General features: G+C 45.7%; 2 protein-coding genes across 6 annotated transcripts in view; one reads left to right on the forward strand and one right to left on the reverse strand.

The window, feature by feature from the left end:
- The window catches only part of LIMK2 (LIM domain kinase 2), a 62,349-nt gene extending 39,234 nt beyond the window's left edge, over positions 1-23,115 (forward strand). For all 5 annotated transcript variants that reach the window (XM_073582776.1, XM_073582779.1, XM_073582780.1 and 2 more), the window contains 9 exons: positions 11,211-11,382; positions 11,471-11,557; positions 12,012-12,140; positions 12,295-12,351; positions 14,890-14,955; positions 15,069-15,243; positions 15,328-15,383; positions 17,176-17,333; positions 17,413-23,115. In XM_073582776.1, coding sequence (XP_073438877.1) covers positions 11,211-11,382; positions 11,471-11,557; positions 12,012-12,140; positions 12,295-12,351; positions 14,890-14,955; positions 15,069-15,243; positions 15,328-15,383; positions 17,176-17,333; positions 17,413-17,578 — 1,066 coding nt within the window. In that variant the 3' untranslated portion in view covers positions 17,579-23,115. The remainder of the gene's footprint in view (positions 1-11,210; positions 11,383-11,470; positions 11,558-12,011; positions 12,141-12,294; positions 12,352-14,889; positions 14,956-15,068; positions 15,244-15,327; positions 15,384-17,175; positions 17,334-17,412) is intronic.
- On the reverse strand, positions 23,018-27,412 carry PIK3IP1 (phosphoinositide-3-kinase interacting protein 1). Its single transcript, XM_073582781.1, has 4 exons — positions 27,064-27,412; positions 24,177-24,368; positions 24,018-24,096; positions 23,018-23,926 (listed from the first exon to the last, which is right to left on the reverse strand). Exons 1-4 carry the CDS (start codon positions 27,122-27,124, stop codon positions 23,722-23,724), a joined length of 537 nt encoding a protein of 178 aa, XP_073438882.1. The 5' UTR covers positions 27,125-27,412; the 3' UTR covers positions 23,018-23,721.
- Positions 27,413-27,803: the final 391 nt, after the last annotated feature.

Genomic DNA, 27,803 nt, shown 5'->3' on the forward strand with positions numbered 1-27,803 from the left:
CAATGAGGTGAGGGAGATACAAAGTACAGGTGTGTATTTACAATGGTGTATTTACAATGAAGGTCCAGCCATCTTGCAGGAGTGAAGGATGGATGGAGATAGTGAATGGGCTACGCACGCAAACTTACACAGAGAATGACTTTGATTAGTGAATGTGATAGGCCGCTCTGAACAGGTGTGTTTTGAGGGAGCGCCTAAAACTATGCAAATTGTGGATAGTCCTGATTTCTTGGGGTATAGCATTCCAGAGGATAGGAGCAGCACGGGAGAAGTCTTGGAGTCGGGAGTGGGAGGTACGGATTAGTGCAGAGGTTAGTCGAAAGTCGTTTGCAGAGCGCAGCGATCGGCTAGGCCGATAGACAGAAATGAGAGAAGAGATGTAAGGGGGTGCTGCACTGTGGAGAGCTTTGTGGGTGAGAACAAGTACTTTGAATTGGATCCTATAATGAATGGGCAGCCAATGTAAGGACTGGCGAAGAGCGGACGCGTCCGAGTACCGATTACCCAGATGGACGATCCTGGCTGCTGCATTGAGTATGGACTGGAGAGGGGATAGTCGAGTGACGGGGAGGCCAATTAATAGAGCGTTGCAGTAATCCAGGCGAGAGTGGATCAATGCAACAGTGAGGGTTTTTGTTGTTTCCATAGTGAGAAAAGGGCAGATTCTAGAGATGTTCTTTAGGTGTAAGCGGCAAGAGCGGGCAAGGGATTGTATATGGGATGTAAAGGAGAGATTGGTGTCAAACATAACACCCAGACAGCGCACCTGCTGCCGGGGTGTTATTGTGGTACCACCCACGGAGAAGGAAATGTCAGATTTAGGGAGGTTAGTAGACGGCGGGAGCAGAAGAAGTTCAGTTTTGAGAGGTTGAGTTTCAGATAGAGAGCGGACATGATATTGGAGACTGCGGACAGACAGTCACTGGCGTTCTGTAGTACAGCGGGGGTAAGGTCGGGGGACGACGTGTATAGTTGTGTGTCATCAGGATAAAGATGGTACTGAAAGCCAAATCTGCTGATGGTCTGTCCAATTGGGGCCGTGTAGAGAGAGAAAAGAAGGGGGCCAAGGACTGAGCCCTGAGGTACCCCGACAGCAAGAGGAAGAGGAGATGACGTGGAGCCAGAGAACAAAACACTGAAGGAGCGGTCAGAGAGATAGGAAGAGAACCAGGAGAGTGCAGTGTCCTTAATGCCTAGTGACTGGAGCCTAGAGAGTAGGAGATGGTGGTCAACAGTATCGAAAGCTGCAGATAGGTCAAGAAGAATGAGCAGAGAGTGGTCACCGTTACGTTTTGCTGTCAGAAGGTCATTGGTCACTTTGATGAGTGCAGTTTCAGTCGAATGTAGGGGGCGGAAGCCGGACTGTGAAGGGTCTAGAAGGGAGTGAATGGAGAGGTAACGGGTAAGGCGGGAGTAAACTAGGCGTTCCAAAAGTTTAGAGATGAAGGGGAGATTGGAGACTGGTCTGTAGTTGTTTGTGCAGGATGGGTCGAGAGCAGGTTTCTTTAGTAATGGAGTAACGATGGCGTGTTTGAAGGAGGATGGGAAAATGCCCGAGGAGAGGGAGAGATTAAAGATTGTAGTTAGGTGGGTTGTGACGACTGGAGAGAGAGACTGGAGGAGATGTGAGGGAATGGGGTCGGTAGTGCATGTAGTCGGACGAGAAGAAGAGAGGAGTCTGGAGACTTCTTCTTCTGTTATGGGATCAAATGTGGAGAGTGAGCCAGGGGAGATGTAGGAAGGGATGGGAGTCACAGCACTTGGTGGTTGGGAGCAGATTTCTTGACGGATATTATCTATTTTTTCTGTATATTTCTTTCTAAATACTCTGCCTAACCAGCTCTTTATACTGTTTGACACATAAATAGAAGTTTTTAAAAAAGTATTTTCTTTATCGCTTCATTGGGGGACACAGGTAACCATGGGTGTGTGCTGTTGTCGCTAGGAGGCTGACACTAGGCAAAAAAGGAAAATAGCTCCTCCTCAACAGTATACACCCACCGACAGGCACAAAGCCCTTCAGTTTTAAGTTTAGTGTCTGTAGGAGGCAGACCTGGATCTGCTAACAGAACCGCATTTTCATTTTCATGTTCCCTGTGTGTGTTTATTAAGCTTTTCACTTTGTCTTGCAGGTTCCCTTTTTCTTAGGGTATCAGGCTGTAATTTCTCACCCTGTTTTCCCGTACCTATGCAACCGAGAGAGAAATGTGGTGTCACCCACATCGCCCACTCTTGGGACTGCAAGGCAGGACCTTATCCCCTGTCACCTTTATGAGTGCTTCAGGGTGATTCCAGGTGGCTGGTCCTTTGTCTTTTCCCCTCTTCGCCCCTCTCCTCGAAGAGGGCTGCGAGGAAGATGGTGGTCACCAGCTGTGGCATCCCCCCTTCTTGTAAGGGGTTGATGCCATCTTCTGCACCTTCTGGAGACAGTGCAGGAAGGAGGATCCCGGATTCCAGCGACCCTCTCCTACCAGAGGGCTCCTGATGTGATCCTCATCGCTGGAGAGGGACTGAGACTCACCGCAAGTATGTCTCTCCCTTCTTCCTCCGCAGCGGCAGGTGTCATCCCGGGGTACACTGTCCCTTCATCGCAAGGGTACAGGGCGGCGTTAGTAGTAGGGTTCACCTTGCAGCCATGGCCATTTTTCCCATGGCCGGGCTCAGCACTTGCTAACACTCCCCTTCCCTTTGCTGGCCGCACCCCTTCCCTGTCTCCCTTTAGCCAGTCACCGTCGCACGTTTAAATCACATGCTCTTTTTGTCCAATAGAAGGCATCTTCCTCCTCCTCTTTTGAGTCTCCCCACTACAGTGCACGCTTTTTCGTTGCGCTTCTTTCGCTACTATCACGGAGCTTCTCCTTCCAGGCTGTTCACGCCCCCGGCGTGTCAGCCTATTGGAGTGGGACCTTCTTTTTCGACGGCTGACAGATTGTCCTGGCTGTTCACGCCCCCAGCGTGTCAGCCAATAGGACGCTTGCTTTATCTTTTGCCAGCCGTCAGACTGCAGTGCTGTGGGACAAGCCGAGGAGACTCTGCAGTCCTACTGGCGCTTTGTACACGGGTTACACGGCTATATCCTGTGCTCTCTGCATTCCTGCGGACGCTCTGCACAAAGGGGGACACAGTTCTTTCTGCTGGTCGTCCCTGGCATTGGGTAGGCTCTGTTCTTTTTGTCTTGGCTCCTCCACAGCAGTATCCCCAAGGCTCAACTTATGCCCAACCCTAGAGAGCATCTTCTTGCTCCTCTAAGCCCACTGTGATTCACTACACCTGAGCCCTTTGCAAAAGAAAGTTGTCTTCAGGCCAATCCTCCCCTTTCTTCCTGTCCTGCATCCCCTCCACCATGTCTTCCCCAAAGGAGCCCTCTAACGCCCAGGATGAGAGCACTCCCCTCCCTCCGGTGTGGGCTGTTGCCTTGTCACAGTCAATCTCTGACCTGACAAAAGTCTCACAGTCCCTGGTCCAGGTCCTGGAACGACTTCCGCATTTGTCTACCGCTACTAGTGCTCTTATAACGCCTCTCATGGTGATTCGCACGCACCTGACCGCGACCTTCTCAGGGACAAATTGGGTACAAAGCAAAGGAAGCTGGCTCTTTCCAGTTATTCCTCTAGTTCTCCGGGCCCCTCTTCATCCTCCTGGATGCATTCTTTACCCCATGCCCCCTCCTCGGAGGCGGCTTTTGGGTCGGATGTGGATTCCCAGTCTGAGTCTGATATGGACCCAGACCTCAAAGATGCAGGGATATGGTCAATTGCCTTATTGTGGCAATTACCCAAAGTCTGAACCTAAAGGACGATGAGGCACCTGCTCAGGAGTACTCCATCTCCTTCAAACGGGTAAAACGCCCCTCCCTGAATTTCCCTCATCACAGGGAATTTTGAGCAATTATGTCCAAACGCTGTGAACAAGATAAGCGCTTCCCAGGAAGGAAGCAGCTCAATATTCTCTATCCCTTTAGCCCAGACCTCGTTGGTAGATGGGCTAAATCCCCTAACGTGTATCCACCGGTTTCTTTTCTAAGACATTCCTGTCTCTACCATATGGTGTATCCCTTAAGGATTCTACGGATAGACAGAATCCTTGACCAAGACTGGTTTCACATTGGGGGTTTTGTGTGCAGTGCATTGTGCACATCCATGCGTACCTATGTTTAACATGGCATACGCATGGTCTTGCGTTTGCATGCGTTTTTTCCAGGTGTGCGTCTGGACGCGCCGGACGCAACATGTTGCATTTTTGGGTCCGTCCAAAGCGTGTAAAAAAAAAAAAAAGCTTGCGCACGGAATGCGTCAAAACAACGCATTAGTCTATGGGAACGCAGGCCTATGCATGGACATGAGTACCCCTGCGTTTGCTTAAGAGTAAACATGTCTAGACACTGGTTTAAACCACCCCTACACAAAGAAGCATTTCACAGGATATTCCTCCTGTGAAATGTGACACCTAGAGAACGCATGAAAATAAAAAAAACGCATGCGCGTTTTTGAACAAAGACACAAATGTGAAACTAGCCTAAGTCAGCTTTTGAAGGAGCTGGCGCCTCCCTCTGTCCCATTTTTGCTTTCACTTAGGTGGCAAAGTCCATGTCTGCCTGGGCAAGAATGCTTTGCCAGGGTATCCTAGGGGCAGCTCTTCCGGATGAGATGGCATATTTGGCAGACCAGATTGCCCATGCCGGCAAATATCTTTTGACCGCTTCCTTGGATACGGACGGATGTTCTGCCAGGGCTACAAGCAATATCGTTGCTATTCGCCGCATTCTCTGCTTGAAATCGTGGAATGCAGATCCACCGTCAAAAAGTCCCTTACTGGCCTTGCTTTCCAAGGCTCTAGACTTTTTGGGTCCTAACTAGATCAAATAATTTCTGATGCTACCGGCGGAAAAAGCACCTCGCTTCCCCAGTCCAAGCCTAAACGTCTTTTTAATAAGAGGAGGTCACTTCAATTTCGTTCCTTTCAGCCCTTTTTTGCTTCAGGAACTTTTTCCCAGCAGGACTGCTCTTCCGCCCAAGGGGAAAGGAAGAAGCCGTCTTTTAAACCTACCCCTCACTGGTGTCCAAAAGGGTCATTCTTCCAAGTCTTCAGGGTCCCGTGCCAACAGATTCTCCTCTACGTGACAGGTCGCCCCCACCCGGGAATCTCTCGGGGTGGGAGGCCGGCTTCTTCTCTTCCGGGGATGCCTGGTTGTCGGTGGTCGACGATGCCTGGGTCAGAGAGATAGTCATGTCCTGTTACAAAATCCACTGGCCCCTGCCCCCCAGAGTGTTCACGAAGGTCATGGCAGCGGTCATGGCCATCACTCGCTCCAAGGGGATTCTCATAATTCCTTACTTGGACGATCTTATGATCAAGGGACCATCCCATCAAGAATGCGACCAGAGTCTACAGATAATTTTGGAGACTCTGGTCTGTCTCGGCTGAATAGTCAACTAGGAGAAATCCTTCCTGACCCCTGCTCAGCTCCTGTTGTTTCTGGGCATGAGGTTTGACACAGCCCAAGCCTGTGTCTTCATTCCAAAGGAAAATTTCTCTCTCTACCAGGGGATCTCATTCTAAAGCGTCCCAACGCCTCTCCCCCCTACAATCCTGCATGAGAGTTCTGGGGAAGATGATTGCCACCATGGAAGCTATGCCTTTTGCCCAGTTCCATACCCGTCCTCTTCAGCTGGCCCTCTTGTATGCTTGGGACAAGAGGACCGTCTCCCTGAACCCGACCCATGTTTCAGCCTCTGAAGGTGAGGCAGTCCCTGACGTGGTGGACGCTATCAGCATCAGTCCTACGAGGGAAGTCCTTCCTTCCTCTCCAGTGGCAGGTCATCACCACCGACGCCAGTCTTCTCGGTTGGGGAGCGTTGTTTCTACATCACCCAACGCAGGGTTGCTGGAACACCCAAGAAGCCACTCTCCCTATCAATCTCCTGGAGATCACGGCTATTTTCTGTGCCTTTCACCGTTAGCAGCTCCTCGTAGGCCGGCCGGTCCGCATATAGTCAGACAACACCGCCGCCGAGGCCTACATAAACCATGAGGGCGGGACTCGCAGCAAACAGGTTATGGTAGAGGTAGCAAGGATTCTGCGATGAGCGGAACGTCACGTTCCCGCCATATCGGCCATGCACATTCCGGGGGTGGAAAATTAGGCAGCCGATCTTCTGAGTCTTCAGGGTCTCGCATCAGGCGAGTGGTCTCTCAGCTCTGCCGTTTTCATCCAGATATGCCAGAAATGGAGCACACCGGACGTCGACCTGATGGTGTCTCTGATGAACCACAAAGTTCCTCAGTACGTAGCCAGGTCCCGGGATCCGCTAGCCATCGGTTGCGATGCTTTAGCAATCCCGTGGTCCCAATTCCAACTGCCTTATCTTTCTTCCCCCTCTCCCCTTGATTCTGAGAGTCGTGAAAAAGATAAAGGCAGAAGGGATTCCCATAATTCTGATAGCTCCAGACTGGCCAAAACGGGCCTGGTACACGGAGCTGATGAACATGCGCATGGACTTTCCCTGGATGCTTCCAGACCGTCCATATCTTCTTTCGCATGGCCCCTTCTTCCACCAGAGTTCACAGTCTCTGAGTTTAATGGCATAGCCGTTGAGGCCGCAGTCCTGAGGGAGGCTGGTTTTTCACATCAGGTCATTCAGACCATGATTAGGGCGAGAAAACCAGCATCCTTGCGTATCAACCACAGATACTGGAAGGCCTTCTTCGGGTGGTGTGAGGACAACAATTTGGTTCCTATGTCCTTTTCCCTTCCTGCCATCCTTGGTTTTCTACAAGCGGGTCTTGACTCGAGTTTATCACTCAGTACTCTTAAGGGGGAAGTTTCCGCTCTGTCAATTCTTTTCCAACGAAATCTGGTGTCTCGTTCCCAGGTAAAGACTTTTCTTCAAGGAGTCGTCCACCTGGCACCTCCTTGTCATCCCCTGATAGATCCATGGGATCTTAACCTTGTCCTTGGAGCACTCTAGCGCGCTCCTTTTGAGCCCATTCAAGACATTCCATTTTCACTCCTGTCTTGGAAACTTGCTTTCTTAGTTGCCATTACATCCATCAGTTGAGTTTCTGAGCTAGCGGCATTATCCTGCTGTTCTCCGATTCTACATCAGGACAAGGTAGTTCTCAGATCTGGTCCTTCCTTCCTACCTAAGGGTGGTCTCTTCATTTCACATTAATGAAGACATTGTCCTTCCTTCTCTGTGCCCCTCTCCGGTCCATCCCTTGGAGAAGTCCCTCCACAAGTTGGATCTGGTAAGAGCTATCCGAGTCTACCTTCAAAGACTGCTTCCTTTCGCCACTCTGTTGCCTTCTTTGTCATCTCTGAAGGTCGTTGCAAGGGGCTCCCAGCTTCTAAGTCCACTATTGCCCGTTGGATTCATTTTGCAATATTGGAGGCATACCACGTACAGGACAAACAGCCTCCTCCGAGGGTGAAAGCTCACTCCTCTCGGGCGGTGGGGTCTTCCTGGGCAGTTCATCACCAGGCTTTGGCTTTACAGATTTGTAAGGCTGCGACCTGGTCATCTTTGCACACCTTTGCGAGGGTTTACAGGGTTCATACTCATGCCTTGTCTGATGCAAGTCTGGGAAGGAAGGTGCTGAAGGCGGCGGTTTCGCATTGGCTGACCTACTGTAAGTCTATCTGTTCCCACCCTTGGGACTGCTTTGGGACATCCCATGGTTACCTGTGTCCCCCAATAAAGCGATAAAGAAAGAAGGATTTTTGGTATTCGCCGTAAAATCTTTCTTGGAGCCTTCATTGGGAGACACAGCACCCTCCCTAACTGTTTGCACACCTATTTGGCCTATGTGCCTTTGTTGTTGGATTGGTACATATGTTGCGTTTTGGTTGCTTCTCCTACTGCTTTAACACTAACTGAAGGGCTTTGTGCCTGTCTGTGGGTGTATACTGCTGAGGAGGAGCTATTTTCCTTTTTTGCCTAGTGTCAGCCTCCTAGCGACAGCAGCATACACCCATGGTTACCTGTGTCCAGAGCCGTATTTGGCCTTTAATCTTCCCTAGGCACTTTTCGTGGCCGCGCCCCTTAGGATATGATATGGATAGGATATGGGTTGAACTAGATGGACTTAAAGTCTCCCTTCAACCTTAATTACTATGTTACTATGTTACTGATGTCACACACTGAGTCTGTGCACATGACATCTATTTAAGGCAGATTTACTATGTAAAACGCTTTAAAAAGTGCTAATTAAACACTAAAAGAATGAACGTCTGCACTTGCTGCGCACAGGTTCAGTCTTTTGAGCATTTTTTTTAACACCTTCAGCTTTTCAAAGTCATCAAGAGATTAAAATAGGTGACCTAACCACTGCTTCAGTGAGAAGAGGCCTAGTGATATAGACATGCTATCTGCTCATTCACCCCTCCTCTTTACTGAAGGTGTTCAAAGGGAAGCCAAGAGCAGACAGGTAGCAGGTGTCAGAGCGAGCCTGCCGCCACATTGTGTGCACCCACACTGACACTTGGAGCGCGCTGCTGCACTCATCCAGTGTCGCTGGTTTCACACTTGCGTTTTTTTTTTTTTTTTTTTCAAATCAGGTAAAATCAGGTTTTTCAGCCATTCAGGATCCAGTTTTTGTCCATTCACTTTAATGGTGTCAGGTAGAATCCAGTCACTTCAGGTTGCTTCCTGGCACCATTAAAGTGAATTGGCAAAAACTGGATCCTGACAGGATCCGAATTTGGCTGAAAAACCTGATTTTGCCAGACTTGAAAAAAACACAAGTGTGAAACCAGCCTCAATGAGTAAGCGCTGATTTTACACAGCACTCACTTTTACTAACAGAGCGCTGACAATAAAGACAAGCTTTAGTATACAAATACGAGAGTGCTGCGAAACACCCTCATTTGCATATTACTGTAGATTTTACTTTATAGCACCAATAAAAACTTATATAGGAATATGCCCCTTAATCCCCATTTTACAGCGTCAGCCTCCCCCAAATCCCCAGCCTGCATAGCACCAGACTCTCCTGTTCACCAGTATATAGCAGCTCCAGCCTCCCCTGTCACTAGTATATAGCAACAGCCTCCCCTGTTCATCAGTATACAGCACAGCCTCCCCTGTTCACCAGTATACAGCACAGCCTCCCCTGTTCACCAGTACACAGCATCAGCCTCCAGTGTCACCAGCCTCCTCTCACCAGCATACAGCAGCAGCCTCCTCACCAGCATACAGCAGCAGCCTCCCCTGTCACCAGCCTCCTCTTACCAGCATACAGAAGCAGCCTCCCCGTCACCAGCCTCCTCTCACCAGTATACAGCAGCAACCTCCCCTGTCACCAGCCTCCTCTCACCAGTATATAGCAGCCTCCCCTGTTCACTAGTATACAGCAGCAGCCTCCCCTGTTCACCAGTATACAGCAGCAGCCTCGTCTCACCAGTATTAGCAGCAGCCTCCCTTCACCAGCCTCCTCTCACCAGTAAACAGCACAGCCTCCCCTGTCACCAGTCTCATTTCACCAGTATACAGAAGCCTCATCTGTCACCAGCCTCCCCCCATTATCAACTCTATGAGCACTCGCCTGCTCCTGTGTCCCCCTCCCATGTCGTCTTCCTCCTGTGCTGTGATGTCTGCAGTGAGAGATGATCGCATCCTCCTCACATGCACAGACGCAGCAGCACCTCGGATGCAGGAACCTCTCTGACCCCGGAAGTTGCGGCGCCACTACTTCCTGGGTCAGTAAGCTCCCTACATCGAGGTGAATATGGCGGTGCGCCCCCTCTCCTCCAAAATGACAACCGATTTCCTGGATTGTCTAACGGAGGTTAAAAAAAAGGGTAAAATAAAAAATTTTCTTCCCTGTCTTGGTGCCGCGCCCTAGGCATGTGCCCTCCAGTGCCTAGTGGCAAATGACAGACACTGTATCAAAAATCCCTCGTATACAGTCCATTTTTATACGAAAATTTCCTTTTGACTAGTTGATCGGGCGTTGGTTTCCCCAGATTAGTTGTCCTACTTGGCTTATCAACCCCTGTGAGCGTGATAACCTGATTTGTAAGAGCCCTCGTCATTGCCTGCTTTCTGTAAACCTTGCATCTTTCTTGGCTACACGTCATAACGCCTCTGAAGCCGGATGTACTCTTCTTGGGTTTAGAGGCGCAATGCGCATATATGGGAGCAATGGAGATGCCATCGTCCATGGAGGAGCCGAAAATCAGCCAGGAACAGAGATTCTTCGCTTCTGGATATGCACAGTACACCTTTGAACCAAGGAAACGTACACCCAGCTTCAGAGGAGCAATGACATGTAGGCAAGAATGTTGCATGCATGCATGAGATTTGCAGAGAGCGATTGATGACACGGGCTCTTGCAAATCATGTTATTACGCCCCCTGTGCATGATAACATGCTGAGTGGGACAACTAGTCTAGAGAAACAATCGCCCTTCGACTAGTCAAAAGATTATTTACATGCTAAAAACGGACTGTAAAAAATACTTTATTAGGCTAGTTTCACACTAGCGTTTATTCGACACGGCGCCGCTAAGCCCCGCCCCCTGCCGGTCCCCTGCCCGCCCTATCCGGTCATCGCCGCCTACTATCGCACATGGACGCTTGCGATCTGCGCACCCTATCTTTAGCATAGTGTGCGCAGATCGTGCGCTGGCCATGCGCTGTTAGGATCTTGGCATGCGCTGCGCACTTTTGAAGGTGCGCCTGTGCGCGCCGAACGCAGCATGTTGCATTTCGGTGCGCACGGCGCACCTTCAAAAGTGCGCAGCGCACGGCAAAATCCTACTAGCGCACGGCCAGCGCACGATCTGCGCACCCTATGCTAAAGATAGAGTGCGCAGATCGCAAGCGTCCATGTGCGATAGTAGGCGGCGATGACCGGATAGGGCGGGCAGGGGGCGGGCAGGGGGCGGGGCTTAGCGGCGCCGTGCTCTGCGCCGAATAAACGCTAGTGTGAAACTAGCCTTAAACATCTGTTAATGTGTCATCCAGGATTAAGGACTTGTCAGGCTGGACATTTATCGAGGAGTATACAAATGCTTGTGGGTTGGAGGGCATGGGGGCTTGTCAGGCAGGGCATTTATAGAGTATACAAATGCAGGAGGGCATGGGGGCTCTGTTAGGTTCCCTTTAATAAAAATATTGTTAGAGCAGATCATACATTTCAGTAGACGTCCATATCTCTCCAGTTTTAAGTGTGTTCATGACAAAGACGTTGACACATCTTTTTGTTCAGGCGCAGTAACAGCAACACTCGCTACTCTGGACCCTGCTCTCCCAAAGACACCCGTTGTGTGTCTCGCTCAGAGTCTCTTCGCTGTGCCGGTGGACCTCAGCAGATCTTCCGACCATGTGAACTTCTTCACGGTGAAGAACTAGGAAAAGGTTTCTTTGGTCGAGCTATAAAGGTAATTTTTAAAAGTTATATTTGTAAAGCGCATTTTGCATCCTGTGGACATAGCTTACTGTATTGCACTGTATTCTTTGCTTCTACAGGTCATACATAGAGCCACTGGCAAAGTGATGGTTATGAAAGAGTTGATACAGTTTGATGAACAGACCCAAAAAACATTCCTTACTGAGGTAGGTAGGATAATGGATCTGGTCTGTGTTACTTATAGTCTTGTTGTAGTTTTTAACCCCTTAACGGATATATTTGTCATGAGCGGGTGGGGTTGTGTGGAGTGGGCCAGGAGCAGATGCCTGGTAAATTTACTAGAGGGCATCTGTGTCTTAACAGCCATGGCCAGACCTCAGCTCTTCTCGCTGCAGTTAACTATTTAGATGCCACTGTCAATCTCTCTAACTGCATGGCTGACAGTGCTTGTGTGCATACTGGATTCCTGCTGAAGGCGCTTGTCGTTACCATCATGGTGAATTATAATGAATGGTTGTTATTGAAAACTACAACTCGTCCTAGAGAAAACAAGCTCCCATATGGCTTTGTCAATAAAAAAGTCACGCCTCTTGAAAGAAGGGAAAAACAATTAATTTGTCACACCAGAAAACAAATTATTTTATCTTTTCTATCTCCCAGGTCAAGGTCATGCGGTCACTGGATCATCCTAATGTTCTGCGTTTTATTGGGGTTCTCTATAAGGATCGGAGGCTGAACCTGCTGACTGAATTTATAGAATGTGGCACCCTAAAGGATTTCCTAAGAGGGGTGAGCCCCAGTGATGGAGTAGAGAGGACCTTTCTAATTAGAATAGTTTTCTTGCAGTAAATATTTAGGTTTTATTTGAGTACACGGTTTTTATGTTTATGTGGCTAATTCTTAAAAGGTTTTTGTTTCCTCCCCTCCATCCTGCCTTGTTTAGGACATGTGTCCTTGGCAGCAGAAGGTCTCCTTTTCCAAGGACATTTCATGTGGCATGGTAAGTCTGAACTCTTTACCTGTTATTTTGTTGTAAGTTTAACCCCTTAGTGACAGAGCCATTTTACAGCTAAATGACCAGGCCAATTTTTACAATTCTGACCACTGTCACTTTGAGGTTATAACTCTGGAACGCTTTAACGGATCCCGTTGATTCTGAGATTGTTTTTTTCATGACATATTGTACTTCATGTTAGTGGTAAAATTTCTTCGATATGTCTTGTGTTTATTTATGAAAAAAATGGAAATATGGCAAAAATTTTGCAATTTTAAAACTTTAAATTTTTATGCCCTTAAATCAGAGAGATGTGTCACATAAATTTCTTAATAAATAACATTTCCCACATGTCTACTTTACATCAGCACAATTTTGGAAACAAAATTTTTTTTTTGTTAGGAAGTTATAAGGGTTAGAAGTTGCCCAGCGATTTCTCATTTTTACAACAAAATTAACAAAACCATTTTTTTTAGGGACCACATCATATTTAAAGTCATTTTGAGGGGTGTACATGACAGAAAATACCCAAAAGTGACACCATTCTAAAAACTAGACCCCTCAAGGTGCTCAAAATCACATTCAAGAAGTTTATTAACCCTTTACGTGCTTCACAGAAACTAAAGCAATGTGGAAGGAAAAAATTAACATTTAACTTTTTTTTGCAAAAAATTTACTTCAGAACCTATTTTTTTTATTTTCACAAGTGGTAAAAGAGAAAATAAACCACAAAATTTGTTGTGCAATTTCTCCTGAATACGCCATACCCCATATTTGGGGGTAAACCACTTTTTCAGCGCACGGCAGAGCTCGCAAGGGATGGAGCGCCGTTTGACTTTTTCAATGCAGAATTGGCTGCAATTGAGATCGGATGCCATGTTGCGTTCGGAGAGCCCCTAATGTTCCTAAACAGTAGAAACCCCCAACAAGTGACTCCATTTTGGAAACTAGACCCCTTAAGGAACTTCTCTAGATGTTTGGTGAGCACTTTGAACCTTCAAGTGCTTCACAGAAGTTTATAACGTAAAGCCGTGAAAATAAAAAAATCATTTTTTTTTCCACAAAAATGATCTTTTCGCCCCCAAATTTTTATTTTTACAAGGGTAACAGGAGAAATCATACCCCCAAAATTGTTGTGCAATTTGTCCTGAGTACGCTGATACCCCATATGTGGGGGTAAACCACTGGGCGCACGGCAGAGCTCAGAAGGGAAGGAGTACCGTTTGACTTTTTCAATGCAGAATTGGCTGGAATTGAGATTGGACGCCATGTCGCTTTTGGAGAGCCCCTGATGTGCCTAAACAGTGAAAAAAAAAAATACAAGTGACACCATTTTGGAAACTAGACCCCTGAAGGAGCTGATCTAGATGTGTGGTGAGCACTTTGAACCCCCAAGTGCTTCACAGAAGTTTATAACGCAGAGCCGTGAAAATAGTTTTTTTTTTTTTTTTTCCACAAGTGATTTTTTTAGCACCCGTTTTTTTATTTTCCCAAGGGTAACAGGAGAAATTACATCCCCAAAGTTGGTAAATAGTGGAAACCCCTCAATTCTTGCTCCACCCCTAACCCCAACCCTAATTCTAACCCAAATTCCAACCCTAACCCGTATTATAACCCTAGCCCGAACCCTAATGGAAAAATGAAAACAAAAATATTTTCTTTATTTCATTGTTTACCTAACTAAGGGGTTGATAAACGGGGGGGCTATTTACTATTTTTTTTTTTTATTTTGATCACTATGATAGTTTATCATAGTGATCAAAATGAATGAATTAATGGAATCTGCCGACCGGAGCCTGCAGATTCCCAGCGGGCGCACTACGCATGCGCCCGCCATTTCCTCCGGATCCAAGATGGCGGCGCCCACCGGAGGAAGCCGCAGGGACCTAGGACCACCGGGAGGTACAGAGGGGGGATCGGGGACCTTATTTCTCTCTCCTCTGATGTGCGATCACATCAGAGGAAAGAGAAATTAAGTGCAAAATCGCGATGTAATAATAATATAGGGTTAATAAAGGCGATCGCAAAAGCGGGGTCGGTAAAAACTGACCCGATTCATGGCTGCCAGGGGTAGCTGAGACCCCGGAGAAAATCCGACACTGGGGGACGCTATTTACTTTCTCCACAGCGCTGTGAATTAACGGCGCTGTGATTTAAGTACCCTTAATTACCGCCGTTAAAAGGCGTATCGGTGGTCGTTTGGTGACATCTGATGAGGCTATTCCTGTTCCATCAGTTTGATCTGTGGCATCCTCTTCTGGGACCCACTCTGATCCTGAGGCTGAAGGGGCAACACTGACATAACAGCGGTGGGCTCCTGACCCATGTAGGGAAATGGGGCCACGCTGAGGTTCCCTGCACAGCAGACACTTGGGCAAAGCTGTGAAGGGGACGCAATGCTAAATGAACCTGGCAACTTTTTTTTATTCTCAGGACTGATGGTCCCGAAAACAGACCCTCAAAAATCACATCCTAGCTATATCGCTTTAAAAGATGGTTATACCCCTTTAAACTAATGTTAGAAATATGTCATTTTCTTTTTAGGCATATCTTCACTCTATGAGTATCATCCATAGAGATCTCAACTCGCACAACTGTCTCATCAAACTGGTAATATTTCATTTTCAGCAAAATTTCCCCCCGTTGCTCTATCTCCAGTTCCACTTTTTATGTTTTCTGTGTATAAATCTTGTTCTCAGCTAGTTTGTGCCCAATTCTTGTAGGATGGCACTGTGGTAGTAGCAGATTTTGGCCTTTCCAGGCTTATTGTGGAAGAGAAACCCAGGCCTCCTCCAGAAAAGCCACCCACAAAAAAGAGAACACTACGGAAGACTAACCGCCGGAAGCGTTATACTGTGGTTGGCAACCCATATTGGATGGCACCAGAAATGTTAAATGGTAATGGTATCAAAACCTTTTTGTGTAAGAAAACCAGGAACAATATAGTGCATATCTTGATTTTACTCTATTATTTAATACTAGGTAAACAGTATGATGAGAAGGTGGACGTGTTTTCATTTGGGATTGTCCTGTGTGAGGTATGAAGACTACTATTCAGGGGTACAATCTCCCAACATTTGCATTTTTTTTTCTTTTATAACTTAGAGACACAAGAACAGCTAATTTTATTATGCAAAAAAAAAAAAAACACGTAAAAGGAAGTTTTTTGTGTCATAGCAATCACACTGACCATCAGAATATAGTAAAATGAATAATGCCTAATTTAAAAAAAATTGTTCACTACTTTTACTCGTATGTTCATGACCTAGAGATGATTATCTGGCATCTAAGACCCCCACCGATCAGCCGTTCTCTTCTCGCCTTCAGATGTGGCTAAATGTCATCTGTGTATTGAATAGAATAGCACAGCGCCGTGCACTGTTTAGTGGCTGCCGCCGGCACTGCAGATCAGCTCCCATTCTCTTCAATAAGTTAAATAACATTTGCTATGTGTCTAGTTTTCATAAACGTCACTAAAGTGATTTAGACAGAAACTTTGACTGAACCTTTCATTATAATATGGCAGATCAAGTCACTTCAGGCTCCAGATGGCTTCAGTTCCAACAGTGGTGATTTAGAGATGTATGTCATGGCCGGACACTGCTGTAACATAGGCCATACGCCGTGCAAAGTGTCTCCATCTGCCTCATTAAAGTGAATAGTCTGCCGGGGCAATTGTCTGAGTCACGTATTTTGGAAATTTAGCTGGAAACCCCAACGTAAGTACTCATTGTAGAGCACAGGATAAATTCATGGCTTACTTTAATTTTTAGACCTAGGAATGGACCAAAAAAACAGCAGTTCAAAAAAAATTTTTATGAATTTTTTTTTTTTTTGTACACCATGAATCATGTTGTGGTAAAAATGATAAGACCGCTTTGTTTAGGTCTACGATTACTACAATGCTAGATTTATTTTACGGTAGTTTTTTTTAATGTGTTGCTACTTTGACATGCTAGAACTTTTTGGAAAAATAAAAATTTCTACCCAACCTAGTAAATCCAAGTGCTTGAATGTGGATTAAGCTGAGCTCTTGCGGTGGTCACTCTGGGCACACAAGCTTACTTATGTCCATGAATGGGAACGTCTTCCCAAATAAGATGTACCTATGTAGGAAATAGGTTAAAAAGTACATGTTCTTTCTGTTTTGGGTTACTGTATTTAGAGTGTTGTGACTTTATTTTTTTCCATCAACAGACCTGTAATGAGGGTGTTTTGTTTTTTTTGTAGAAAAGGCGATTTTTTTTTTTTTTTTTTTTCCAAAGACGCAATGTTTGCGAGACGATCTGATTGGTGAAGTTTACAAACTGTATTGAGGCTTAGGTTTCAGTTACAAAAGTAGAAATCTGCATTGTTGCTGCCTTAAATTTGTTTTTTAAAGAATCATAAAAAAACCTTTACATATAGAAAAGCAAGCACTCTGTACAGACGCTGCTGGTGAATGGGCAGGCACCAGGGCTCCCTTCTGTTCCCTGGCCCTTGCTGTGAAGGGAATATGCAAGGTCCTTGCCCTGACACTTGACTTTGCAATAGATAATTTTTTTTTTTGGCCCACGGTGATTGTCTTGACAGTAAAAAGAACGAGAAGTTGGGTGTGTGCCATGGCGCAATAACAAAGCAAAATCAATAAGTAGTCTACTGAGAGAGGTCTTATTTTTAGCCTCTTCAGCCCTGGTGTCCTATCAGACAAAATGGCTGAAATACCCTGTCACTAGCTCCAGAGTGCCTTTGAGTGCTCTGTAGTATCCATTTGTGCTTTTACAATTATATTTCATGTATGAATTGTTAGTTCTTCCTTAGAGAGCTAAAAGGAACAATTTAATTTTCCAGATTATTGGGCAAGTGTATGCTGACCCAGATTGCCTACCACGAACAATTGACTATGGCCTGAATGTCCGCCTATTCTGGGACAAATTTGTTTCAGAGGATTGTCCCTCGGGATTTTACCCCCTTGCAACATCCTGCTGTCAACTTGAACCTGACCTAAGGTAATGAGTCCCTCTTCTATCTTTGATTTTACTGTCTTTCCTTTTGACCTACAACCCGGTTTCTCTTTTTTTCCCATAGGCCAGACTTTGCATATCTTCATGATACACTTACAGCTATATCTCTCTTCTTGGGGGAGCTGGCAATCCCCTTACCCTCTGAACTCGAGTTTATGGAGCACAACTTCAGGTTGCAATATGGCCTGATAAAAGAACAACCCTCTCCAGTGGATAGCATAAGTCATTGATCTCAGAAGATGGCTGTATCAATTACCACCATTGTCTTCCATGTGAAAATGTTACATTCTGTGTCTCTCTGTGGTCAATTTTTTTTGTATGTTGATGGTTAATTGATTACACAGATCATTAGTCTGCACGATAGAGGCCAAAGCCGTGTACATGTTTCTACAATCCTTGAAGCACTGGCACCATCTTGTAGAGGTTGTCAGAGAACATAAGTTCTTTGATAGTTTAATTTAAAAAACAAATATAGTTTATGCCGTAGTGGCCTCCATATTCTACTCTTAAGGGAATTCGGATGCGATGCCTTATACTATGCTGCTTCCGGCTAAAGATCTCTGTGCTGAAGAGTATCAATGTCCTGGCTCTGGCTAATAGTTGTAGTCGTCAATCACTAATTAGAGACCAATAGAAATGGTCTTCGATCACTCCGACTCCTTAGATGTTGTGGTCAATAGCAAATGATAAATCTAAGTGTTAGACAGGGGTAGGAAGCTCCTTCTGTCAACTTGTCACTTATGGCAGCTAGGAGCCTCACAATCGCTGCTTCAAGTCTCTTAAGGGACTTGTTCACAGTAAAAGAATTCTTATTTGGATCTTCTGAAGTCATTCTGACCTGTAAAATGAAAAAATTAACTTGTTCTTTTTAGTGCATAAAATACCAGAAAAATTCTAAAAAAGAAAATAAAAACCTTAATCATATATACCTACGTCCTGCCAGCCAAATAACATTTTGTATTGTTTTTAAATTGGAAAGGTGCTCAGCAGAAAAAATTATTTTTTTTTTTATCTCGTACACCCAACAAAAAATTATTGAAATATAACCCCAAAACATACCATTTAAAAATAAACTACTGTATTTTGCAACAATACTTCCTTATACGGCTATATAGATGGGGGGAAAAAAAAAGTGATGGCTTAAAAAAAAAAAAATTGTATAGTCCCTATGTCCTAAAGCATTTGCAGTAACTAAAAGGGTTGTCCCAACTTGAGCAATTATTATATGTCCTATGGAAAAGTGATCATTTGTTGTTAGATGTCACAAAGATGGGGCTTGAAGTGTCCCTTTCGAATGGATCGATGGCTGATCAGAGCAGTCAGAAAGTTATCACCTATACTGTGAGTAGGTGGACAACCTCTTAAGTGGGAGTTAGGAAAACTGCACCATTAGGGAAGAGTCAGATTGCCATATAACTTGGACGAGGATCACAACGCAATGCTCGGACTGGCTGCATAGAAATACATGCTGTCACGCTCTGATCTGGAGAGCCGACGGCCAGTTCAGTCTGATGCTGCCCTTATTCCAATTTCAGTACTGGTTCTGCAGTCTAAGAAGCTTTACTTTTGCATTAGTTCCAACACAGAGAGACTCCTCTGTTCCATGGAGAAGGGGGCTGGATGCCTGACTCAGTTTCTAAATTAAGCCAGTCCCCTTTTCTGTCTCACCTGCATCAACAGAGAAGGGGTCTGGCTTAGATAAAGGAACGGAGACAGCCAACACCGCTGAGGAGAAAGCTCACTATCCAGGTTGGAATGAATGCAAGACCAGCACTAAAATATGGACAACAAAACAATTTAAATTGTTCTAGTTAGTTTATTTATATTTACTAAGCAACTCAAATTGCACTGTAAGGCTGTGTGCACACGGTGCGGATTCTGCTGTGGATCCGCAGCGTTTCGGGCTCTGCAGGTCCACAGCAGATTTAGGTGCGTTGTACAGTACCATTGTTTTCAATGGTAAACTGAAAAATGCTGTGCACATGCTGCGGATTTTTCCATGGGTTCAAATCTGCAGCATGTCAATTCTTTGTGCAGATTCACACCTTCTCCATTGTAGAGGTGTGAAACCGCAGGACTAATCCTTTTGACCTGAGAATTAACCTGCGGATTTTTCCAAATCCGCAGGACCAAATCTACGTGTGCACATAGCCTAAATGGGCATGTGTTTAGGCGTGTGGTTGAGGATGCCACTTTTTTTCTGGAATACAGAATTCTACATTACACTACCGTTCAAAAGTTTGGGGTCACCCAGACAATTTTGTGTTTTCCATGAAAACTCATACTTTTATTAATTGAATGAGTTGCCAAATTTAAAATCTAGTCCAGACATTGGACAAGGTTCGAAAAATATTTTTTTATTTGAAATAATAATTTTCTCCTTCAAACTTTGCTTTCGTCAAAGAATGCTCCCTTTGCAGCAATTCCAGCATTGCAGACCTTTGGCATTCTAGCAGTTAATTTGCTGAGGTAATCTGGAGAAATTTCACCCCATGCTTCCAGAAGCCCCTCCCACAAGTTGGTTTGGCTTGATGGGTTATTTTTGCATACCATATGGTCAAGCTGCTCCCACAACAGCTCAATGTGGTTGAGATCTGGTGACTGCACTGGCCACTCTATTACAGATATAATTCCAGCTGCCTGCTTCTTCCCTAAATAGTTCTTGCATCATTTGGAGGTGTGCTTTTGGTCAATGTCATGTTGTAGGATAAAATTGGCTCCAAGCAAGCACTGTCCACAGGGTATGGCATTGCAAAATGGAGTGATAGCCTTCCTTATTCAAAATCCCTTTTACCTTGTACAAATCTCCCATTTTACCAGCACCAAAGCAACCCCAGGCCATCACATTACCTCCACCGTGCTTGACAGATGGCGTCAGGCACTCTTCCAGCATCTTTTCATTTGTTCTGCGTCTCACAAATGTTCTTCTGTGTGATCCAAACACCTCAAACTTGAATTCGTCTCTCCCTAACACTTTTTTTCAATCTTCCTCTGTCCAATGTCTGTGTTCTTTTGCCCATATTAATCTTTTCCTTTTATTAGCCAGTCTCAGATATGGCTTTTTCTTTGCCACTCTGTCCTGAAGGCCAGCATCCCGGAGTTGCATCTTCACTGTAGACATTGACACTGGCATTTTGCGTGTACTATTTAATGAAGCTGCCAGTTGAGGACCTGTGAGGTGTCGATTTCTCAAACTATAGCCTCTAATGTACATGTCTTGTTTCTCAGTTGTGCAGCGGGGCCTCCCACTTCTCTTTCTACTCTAGTTAGAGCCTGTTTGTGCTCTCCTCTGAAGAGAGTAGTACACACCGTTGTAGGAAATCTTCAGTTTCTTAGCAACTTCTTGCATGGAATAACCTTCATTTCTAAGAGCAAGAATAGACTGTTGAGTTTCACATGAAAGTTCTTTTTTTCTTACCATTTTGAGAGCTTAATGGAACCAACAAATGTAATGCTCCAGATTCTCAACTAGCTCAGAGGAAGGTCAGGTTTATAGCGTCTCTAATCAGCCCGACTGTTTTCAGCTGTGCTAACATACTTTCACAAGGGTTTTCAAGGGTAATCTAACCATCCATTAATTAGTCTTCTTACACAGTTGGCAAACAAAAAGTACCATAACAACACTGGAGTGATGGTTGTTGGAAATGGGCGTCTATACACCCATGAACATATCGCATTACCAACTAGAAGTTTGCAGCTAGAATAGTCATTTACCATATTAATGTATAGAATGTATTTCTGATTCATTTAATGTTAGCTTCATTGGAAAAAACTGCTTTTCTTTCAAAAATAAGGAAATTTCTAAGTGACCCTAAACTTTCGAACGATAGTGTAATTAATAAGGATATCTCAGGGGGTTTGCCAAATGCTTGCATATTTATATCCTTCGAACCAAACTGCTTTTCTTTCAAAAATAAGGAAATTTCTAAGTGACCCTAAACTTTCGAACGATAGTGTAATTAATAAGGATATCTCAGGGGGTTTGCCAAATGCTTGCATATTTATATCCTTCGAACCACAGCAGACTTTAGGATTGATATATCACGTAATGTGTTTAAAGCACTTCTCACTCCTTTTACATATTTAGGTCTCCCCTTTCCTGTAGTAAATTAATTTCAGCTGGAAGATTGTTACATATTTATTCAACCAGAAGCGATTAATACAATTTTTGGGAAGTTAATGTGACTCAAAACCACTTTCTTGCATAGCACTTGGTGTAATTGCTGCATTCTTTTTTAATGTTAAAAACTGGAATTTCAATTTTACATTTGTACTTTTTTGACTGCATATTTCTTTTCCTTGATGTATTTACCATTGTTATTTGTATGATGCTTCCCTCAGGACCACCATAGGAATGCATTATCTCTCCTCCCCCCCCTCACAAAAAAAAAAAAAATCTTGTGCTTGAATTATGGCTTATTTCCAATAGCGTTTAGAAAATATATTATGTCCTGTTTTTTTTTTTTTTAAGCACAAATGACTTGGTGAGAAAAATTTAGGGTTAAAATACAGCGTTACAGTGGTGTAAGTGTAGCAATATAGAACAAATGGGGTACATGGCTGCTGCAGTGTGAAAATGATGGTTTTCGCCAACAGATCTTATGAGCGCTCAGCCAAACAATGTTTAGAGGTAAATATATTTGTATAACCACTAGAAAGAAACTCTGATTTTTATCATTTTAAGCTGAAGCCTGCTACCATGGTATGTGCTGAGAGTTGTAGAATCCTAATAGCTGTAGGGCTACACGTCACGGCTCATTGTTTTACAGCAGTGTCTCTAGAGCCTGGCATCTTTGTAATGGATAACAGCCTGGGAAAAAAGAATCAGTATCTGGTTGTCCCCTGCACAGAGTTTAAGCAAAGAATGATTGGAAAATACTCACAGTACTGGGGTAGTCTTCTAAGGGTACATCCATGGATGTCATACACTTAATGCAGAAAATATTTATAAAAAAAAAAAAGCTATACATTGCTGGTGAATTACCCGCCACTCACGGTCAGACCATTTAACGCAACTGCAATGATTGTGAATGTTTGGCAAGACAAGTGACAGCTGCAGCCAGTCACTGTGGGGTGGCACTGGTTTTACACAGAGTATAAAAAATTATTTTATGTTCTCTGATTAAAGACAAAGAAAAAAATCTAGACAACTCTTTTAAAGGGACTCTGGCTGCAGGTTTTTGCTATTTAATCTGAGAGTAGCATAATACAGGGAAAGAAGCCTGATTCCAAGGATGTATCACTTAGTTTACTGGTTGCAGCAGCTGAGAAAGCTAAACCTGCTTTCACTGGATTCTACATACATTGTCAATTAACAGTAAGCTGCTTATCACAGGAGGGGGCGTGGTCAGACCACATCACAAGTGCTGTAGTCCAGCAGTGATTCTCCATAATGAAAGTTTTATGTAGACAACAGCACACAGCCAAAAAAAAGGACAAATCGTTGAATTCATTGTCTTAGCTGCTACCTCATACTGTCCTCAGATTACATAGCAGACAACCTGCTGACAGATTCCCTTTAAGAGCATAGATAGTCAGGCTCAAAGATGGTATGGTTTGATATTCACCTACTGTATGGAGGAGGAATTTATAGATCAGACAGCACTTGTTATACATCAAGGCTATGAATAAGTTACTGTAATCTCCACTGGATTTATACAAGACTGATGTGACTGCCAGGCACTGCCTGAATTTCTTTTTATTTATAGAAAGAAAACAAACACTCATGTACCAAAAACAAAGAGTAATAAACAAGTTTCTTACAGTTTGTACATTATTTGTTCTTTACATACCTCAGCACCACATTAATGTAGGAAGGATAGTCATGTTCACCTATAAGCAAGCACTAAACTATAACCGTACTGGAAGAAGATGGAACTGAGTTACCAGCCAGAGCTTGACATTCACACACGATTGTCTGCTGCAAGCTCCACTCTTCCTTAAAATGTGCAGATTTGTAGTCAGCTTTCATTATGTAGAATACCTTAATCTCCCTGGCTTTCTTTATTCTTTGGAGTCTATGAGACTTAGATGCATAACGGAGAGCAGAGCTGCCCCAGGCAGCCAGAGCTACACAGTTGAATTGTACACACAACCCCCAGAAGTTTGTGACATGTGAAGTGGCCAATCAAGTTAAGGAATCTTTGGCCTCAAATATTTGCCATGAAATGGCAATCTTTACATGTTCAGCAGATATGCAATGTATCACGTCCCTTTTCATCAATAGGGAAGTAGCAGTTTATGGATATAGTTCTCCTGCCACAGTCCACTGGGCCAGTGCCGCAGCACGATGACATGTATGACACATATGACACCGCCATTATCTCTAAAGTGAAGTCCTCAGTCCATATTCAATATCACAAGGGATTTTTTTTCATGCACCTGGGGTTCCTGCACTGTCCATTAGAGGGACAGTACCTTCTTGCACTACATTTGGGGTGTGAGAAGATGACACCTCTATTGTGGTCTCATCTATTAGGTCACATGTAGGGTTTGAGAAGGCGGATAATGGAAGATTTATCCTCTGAAGCCGTCTGTCCTCAATCTCCTGGTCATGCTTTTGCTTTAAATCTCTGCCCCTATAAGGGAACAATGTAAAAGTTGGCACAATAGTACCCATGTATAAGAAACAAAAGTAAGAAAGACAAGTGCAATAAGTTAGGAACTGACCTTTTGTATATGTATCCCACAACAATGCCGCTCCCAATGGCTATGATTATTACAACCATAAGGATTCCCAGGACATAGCCTGTAACAGGAATAGGTAGGATTGGTCAATGACACTCACAATGCTACACAATATTTACCTTATGCACAGATCAGCGTTACCTAGTGTCCCCAGATCCTTCTTGTCACGGGTTTTGACTTGGACTCGCTCGCTGATGCTAATTACAGGCTGTGCCACATTGACTTGATCTGGCGCCTGGAAACTGTCCTGCTCAGCCGTTGTTGATTCCTCTGGCATTGCTGAAGGCTGCAGAGTGGCAGATATTTCCGGAATATCATGGTCATTACTAGGAGCTGTAAGCAGAAAGACTTGGTTTAGCATGTATGCTCTTCAATAAAAGGCACAAAAGTCAAACTGGCACCATGACTAATGACTATAAGGCTTTGTCTAATGGAATGGAGCAAGTAAAAAGAGGCAATAGGAAGCGCAAAACTAAAAAAAAAAAAAAAGCCCAGGTTTACTGTCTCAAAAGAAAATCATTTTGACACTCCCCAGGAGGGCTGATACATCAGAACATTGGCTCTGCCCTAGGCGACTCGTAATCACCCCCAAGGCTATTCACCAACATTTCGCAGTATACAATTTCTGAAAAATCAAAAATAATTGAACAAGATGAGTAAATATTGGTTTCCATCCATTTTTTTTTCACTGATTAAAAAAAAAACAAAAACTCAGCCCCCATCACTCAATGAAAAATTGACATCGCACGGATGGCATTTGAGCGAGTGAAAACCAATGTGTGAAAGAGCCATTAAAAGAATTTTATTCATATACACAACTGGGTATTTTTAGCTATGGACTTGTACCTATATACTGTCCAATCAGTGTAACGATACACACCCATTTGACAATGTGAATGGTAACACTCAATTGTCAACTTTCTAATACATTTCCAAGAGAAATAAACAATGGAAAGACAACTCGGCATTATAAGAATAGATGCAACAGAATTGATCTTTCATAAGGAAAAAAAGTACTAACACAGGCATGTCAGGGAAGCCGATGAGTTTGACACGTGGTCTGAACAATCGTAAATCTAAGGCCTGCTGGCCAAATCTGTCTGGCACCCCATTTTGTGTGGCCAGCAAAAAAGGTAAAGACACAGAAGTGACTTTTCATTTTGCCCATAAGGGAGAGTGGAGAGTCGGTCCTTTAGCAACTAGTGGGCAGCAGAGCATTGTGAAGATGCATGCCATCATCGTGCCTTTGCACAGAGGGAGGCGTCAGAACAGGGAGTGGGCACCATCTTGGATTCTGAGCTGTGTGCTCCTCCACGCCGCTGTTCAGCAATTCATAGGTGGCACAGCTCTGACAGATGTTTTCAGCTATTAATGTAATTAAGACTAAACACAAGTCACACATCACCAGTCTAAATTAAAAATCATATGCATGTCAGCCAAGAAAGCTAGCGAGCTCCATTTTAACCTCACGTTTGATGCTTGTGCTTTCATTTTGAGTTTGTTCTCTTCAGAACATGAACAATGGATGCGAATAGTGTGTGATATGAGGTTTCAGGTTATGGAACCATGTTAAGTAGTTTGAAGGCCACCAGAATGCAGATGTGGCCCTCGGTGACAAAGTTTGACCACCCTTGGTTTGGAGCGATGCTTCTCACAATGCAAGGAGTCTTCCATAGAAGTGATCATCCAGTGTGCAGCCTTTTCTGTGCCTGCAGCTGGATTTAGTTCAGAAACCTAACTAACTAGCTTTCTACTTATGTGATACTGGGACAGAATCCCTTAGTTTGTCACTCATAGTGATTTATGACAACTCCAATATTGGCAGAGTAAGCCATGTCCAGGATGCCTGAACAATGCGTGCTTTCTACACTGTGCCTTGGACATTAAACAGGTCAGTACTACCAGAGAAACGCGCTGCATGCGCAGCAACCCCAGGCAGGCACGCGCGCGCCACACCACACACGCTCGCCAACCCCAGGCAGCCACACACGCTCGCCAACCCCAGGCACGCGCGCCACACACGCTCGCCAACCCCAGGCAGGCACACACGCTCGCCAACCCCAGGCAGGCACACACGCTCGCCAACCCCAGGCAGGCACACACGCTCGCCAACCCCAGGCAGGCACACACGCTCGCCAACCCCAGGCAGGCACACACGCTCGCCAACCCCAGGCAGGCTCGCGCGCGCCACACATGCTCGCCAACCCCAGGCAGGCTCGCGCGCGCCACACATGCTCGCCAACCCCAGGCAGGCTCGCACGCGCCACACATGCTCGCCAACCCCAGGCAGGCTCGCACGCGCCACACATGCTCGCCAACCCCAGGCAGGCTCGCGCGCGCCACACATGCTCGCCAACCCCAGGCAGGCTCGCGCGCGCCACACATGCTCGCCAACCCCAGGCAGGCTCGCGCGCGCCACACATGCTCGCCAACCCCAGGCAGGCTCGCGCGCGCCACACATGCTCGCCAACCCCAGGCAGGCTCGCGCTCGCCAACCTCAGGCAGGCACGCACAGTACACAATGTGGTTCCCAGCACTGGATTGTGGATTTCTAGATTAGTTTTTGATTTTCTGCAGAATCCAGGTGGCCATATCCAGCCCCTATCTAGTTACACGGGGAGCCCTGCTGCTCAGTCCTCAGGAGGTGACAGAAATGCAGTCACCGCAAGCAGCCTCCATGGTGGGGGGCACACTATACAGGAAGTCTGTGGTCGGGGGCTCCAACTCCTCCACCAATAAGAAGTGCAGAAGCATCTCAGAGACAAGGAGCCCAATCCCTCCTCCACAGGGGCGGGGGCCAGCGCTTCTCCCCACCTCCCAAACCTTTCTGCAAAACAAGCTCATGTGACTAGTAGGTAGCCATGCGGGGAACAGGGGGTTAAAGGAGTTTGCAGAAATAAGGAGAGGGGGTACTGTGCAAATCCTCGGTACCGCCCTGGACTGTGTGCCTGCACTGGGTACATTGCTGGGGGAGCAGATAGCAGGGGTGAGAGGGCGCTGTGCCAGGGGTGCTGGCAGCGGACGGTACCTGGTGTGGCGCTCAGCAGCTGGCAGCCCAGGAGCAGGATGAGGAGCCGGGGCAGCACCATGGTCAGCCTGCAGCCTTCTCCACTGTCACTGATAGGACTAGTCTCTGAGTTGTTTTTCTCAGCGGCGGCTCCTCCTCACATCACAGAGGGCGGGGCTCCGGGCCGGAAGCGTCTGCACTCAGTGCACTGTGAGGGGGCGGGGGCCACACGGTCGGGCACATGTGGCGGCTGGGTGATAACAGCAGCGGCCCGTGCACACAGTGCGGCGTCTCCTAGCGTCTAATGTACAGTGAGGCCCTAGTGGCCGCCATGGTGTTTATCACACGCGGCCGGGGCTCGGCGTGTTCTGTTCCGCAGAGCGTTAGCACACCGAGCATAGCAGTCAGCTGGAGCCGGTTTGGACAGGATTGCCGCGCATGCTCAGTGGCTGCGTCTCGGATAGCCGCATTCTCGAGAAGTATTTTCCCTCGGACTCGCCGCATACCGCGCACTGGGCTTATTACCGCGTCCATTCCGGTATAAGACCCCTCTGACACCGGCAGGCCCCATTATAGGCTGTTTGCATACGTTTTGTACCGTCTCTGCTTCACACACTGCTCTCAGGGCTTCTATTCGCAGCAGTCAGGTGACTGATCGGTTTTCAGGCAGCTGGGGGTCAGGATTGTTTGTTCCAGGGAGAAACGGGTCCGGTTGTAGACGCAATGTGGCCCTAAACGCGAACATATTGCACCATGGCACA

The sequence above is a fragment of the Dendrobates tinctorius genome, unplaced genomic scaffold (genome assembly GCF_039654945.1).
Source record: "Dendrobates tinctorius isolate UK_male_01 unplaced genomic scaffold, ASM3965494v1 ptg000073l, whole genome shotgun sequence".
NCBI lineage: Eukaryota > Metazoa > Chordata > Amphibia > Anura > Dendrobatidae > Dendrobates > Dendrobates tinctorius.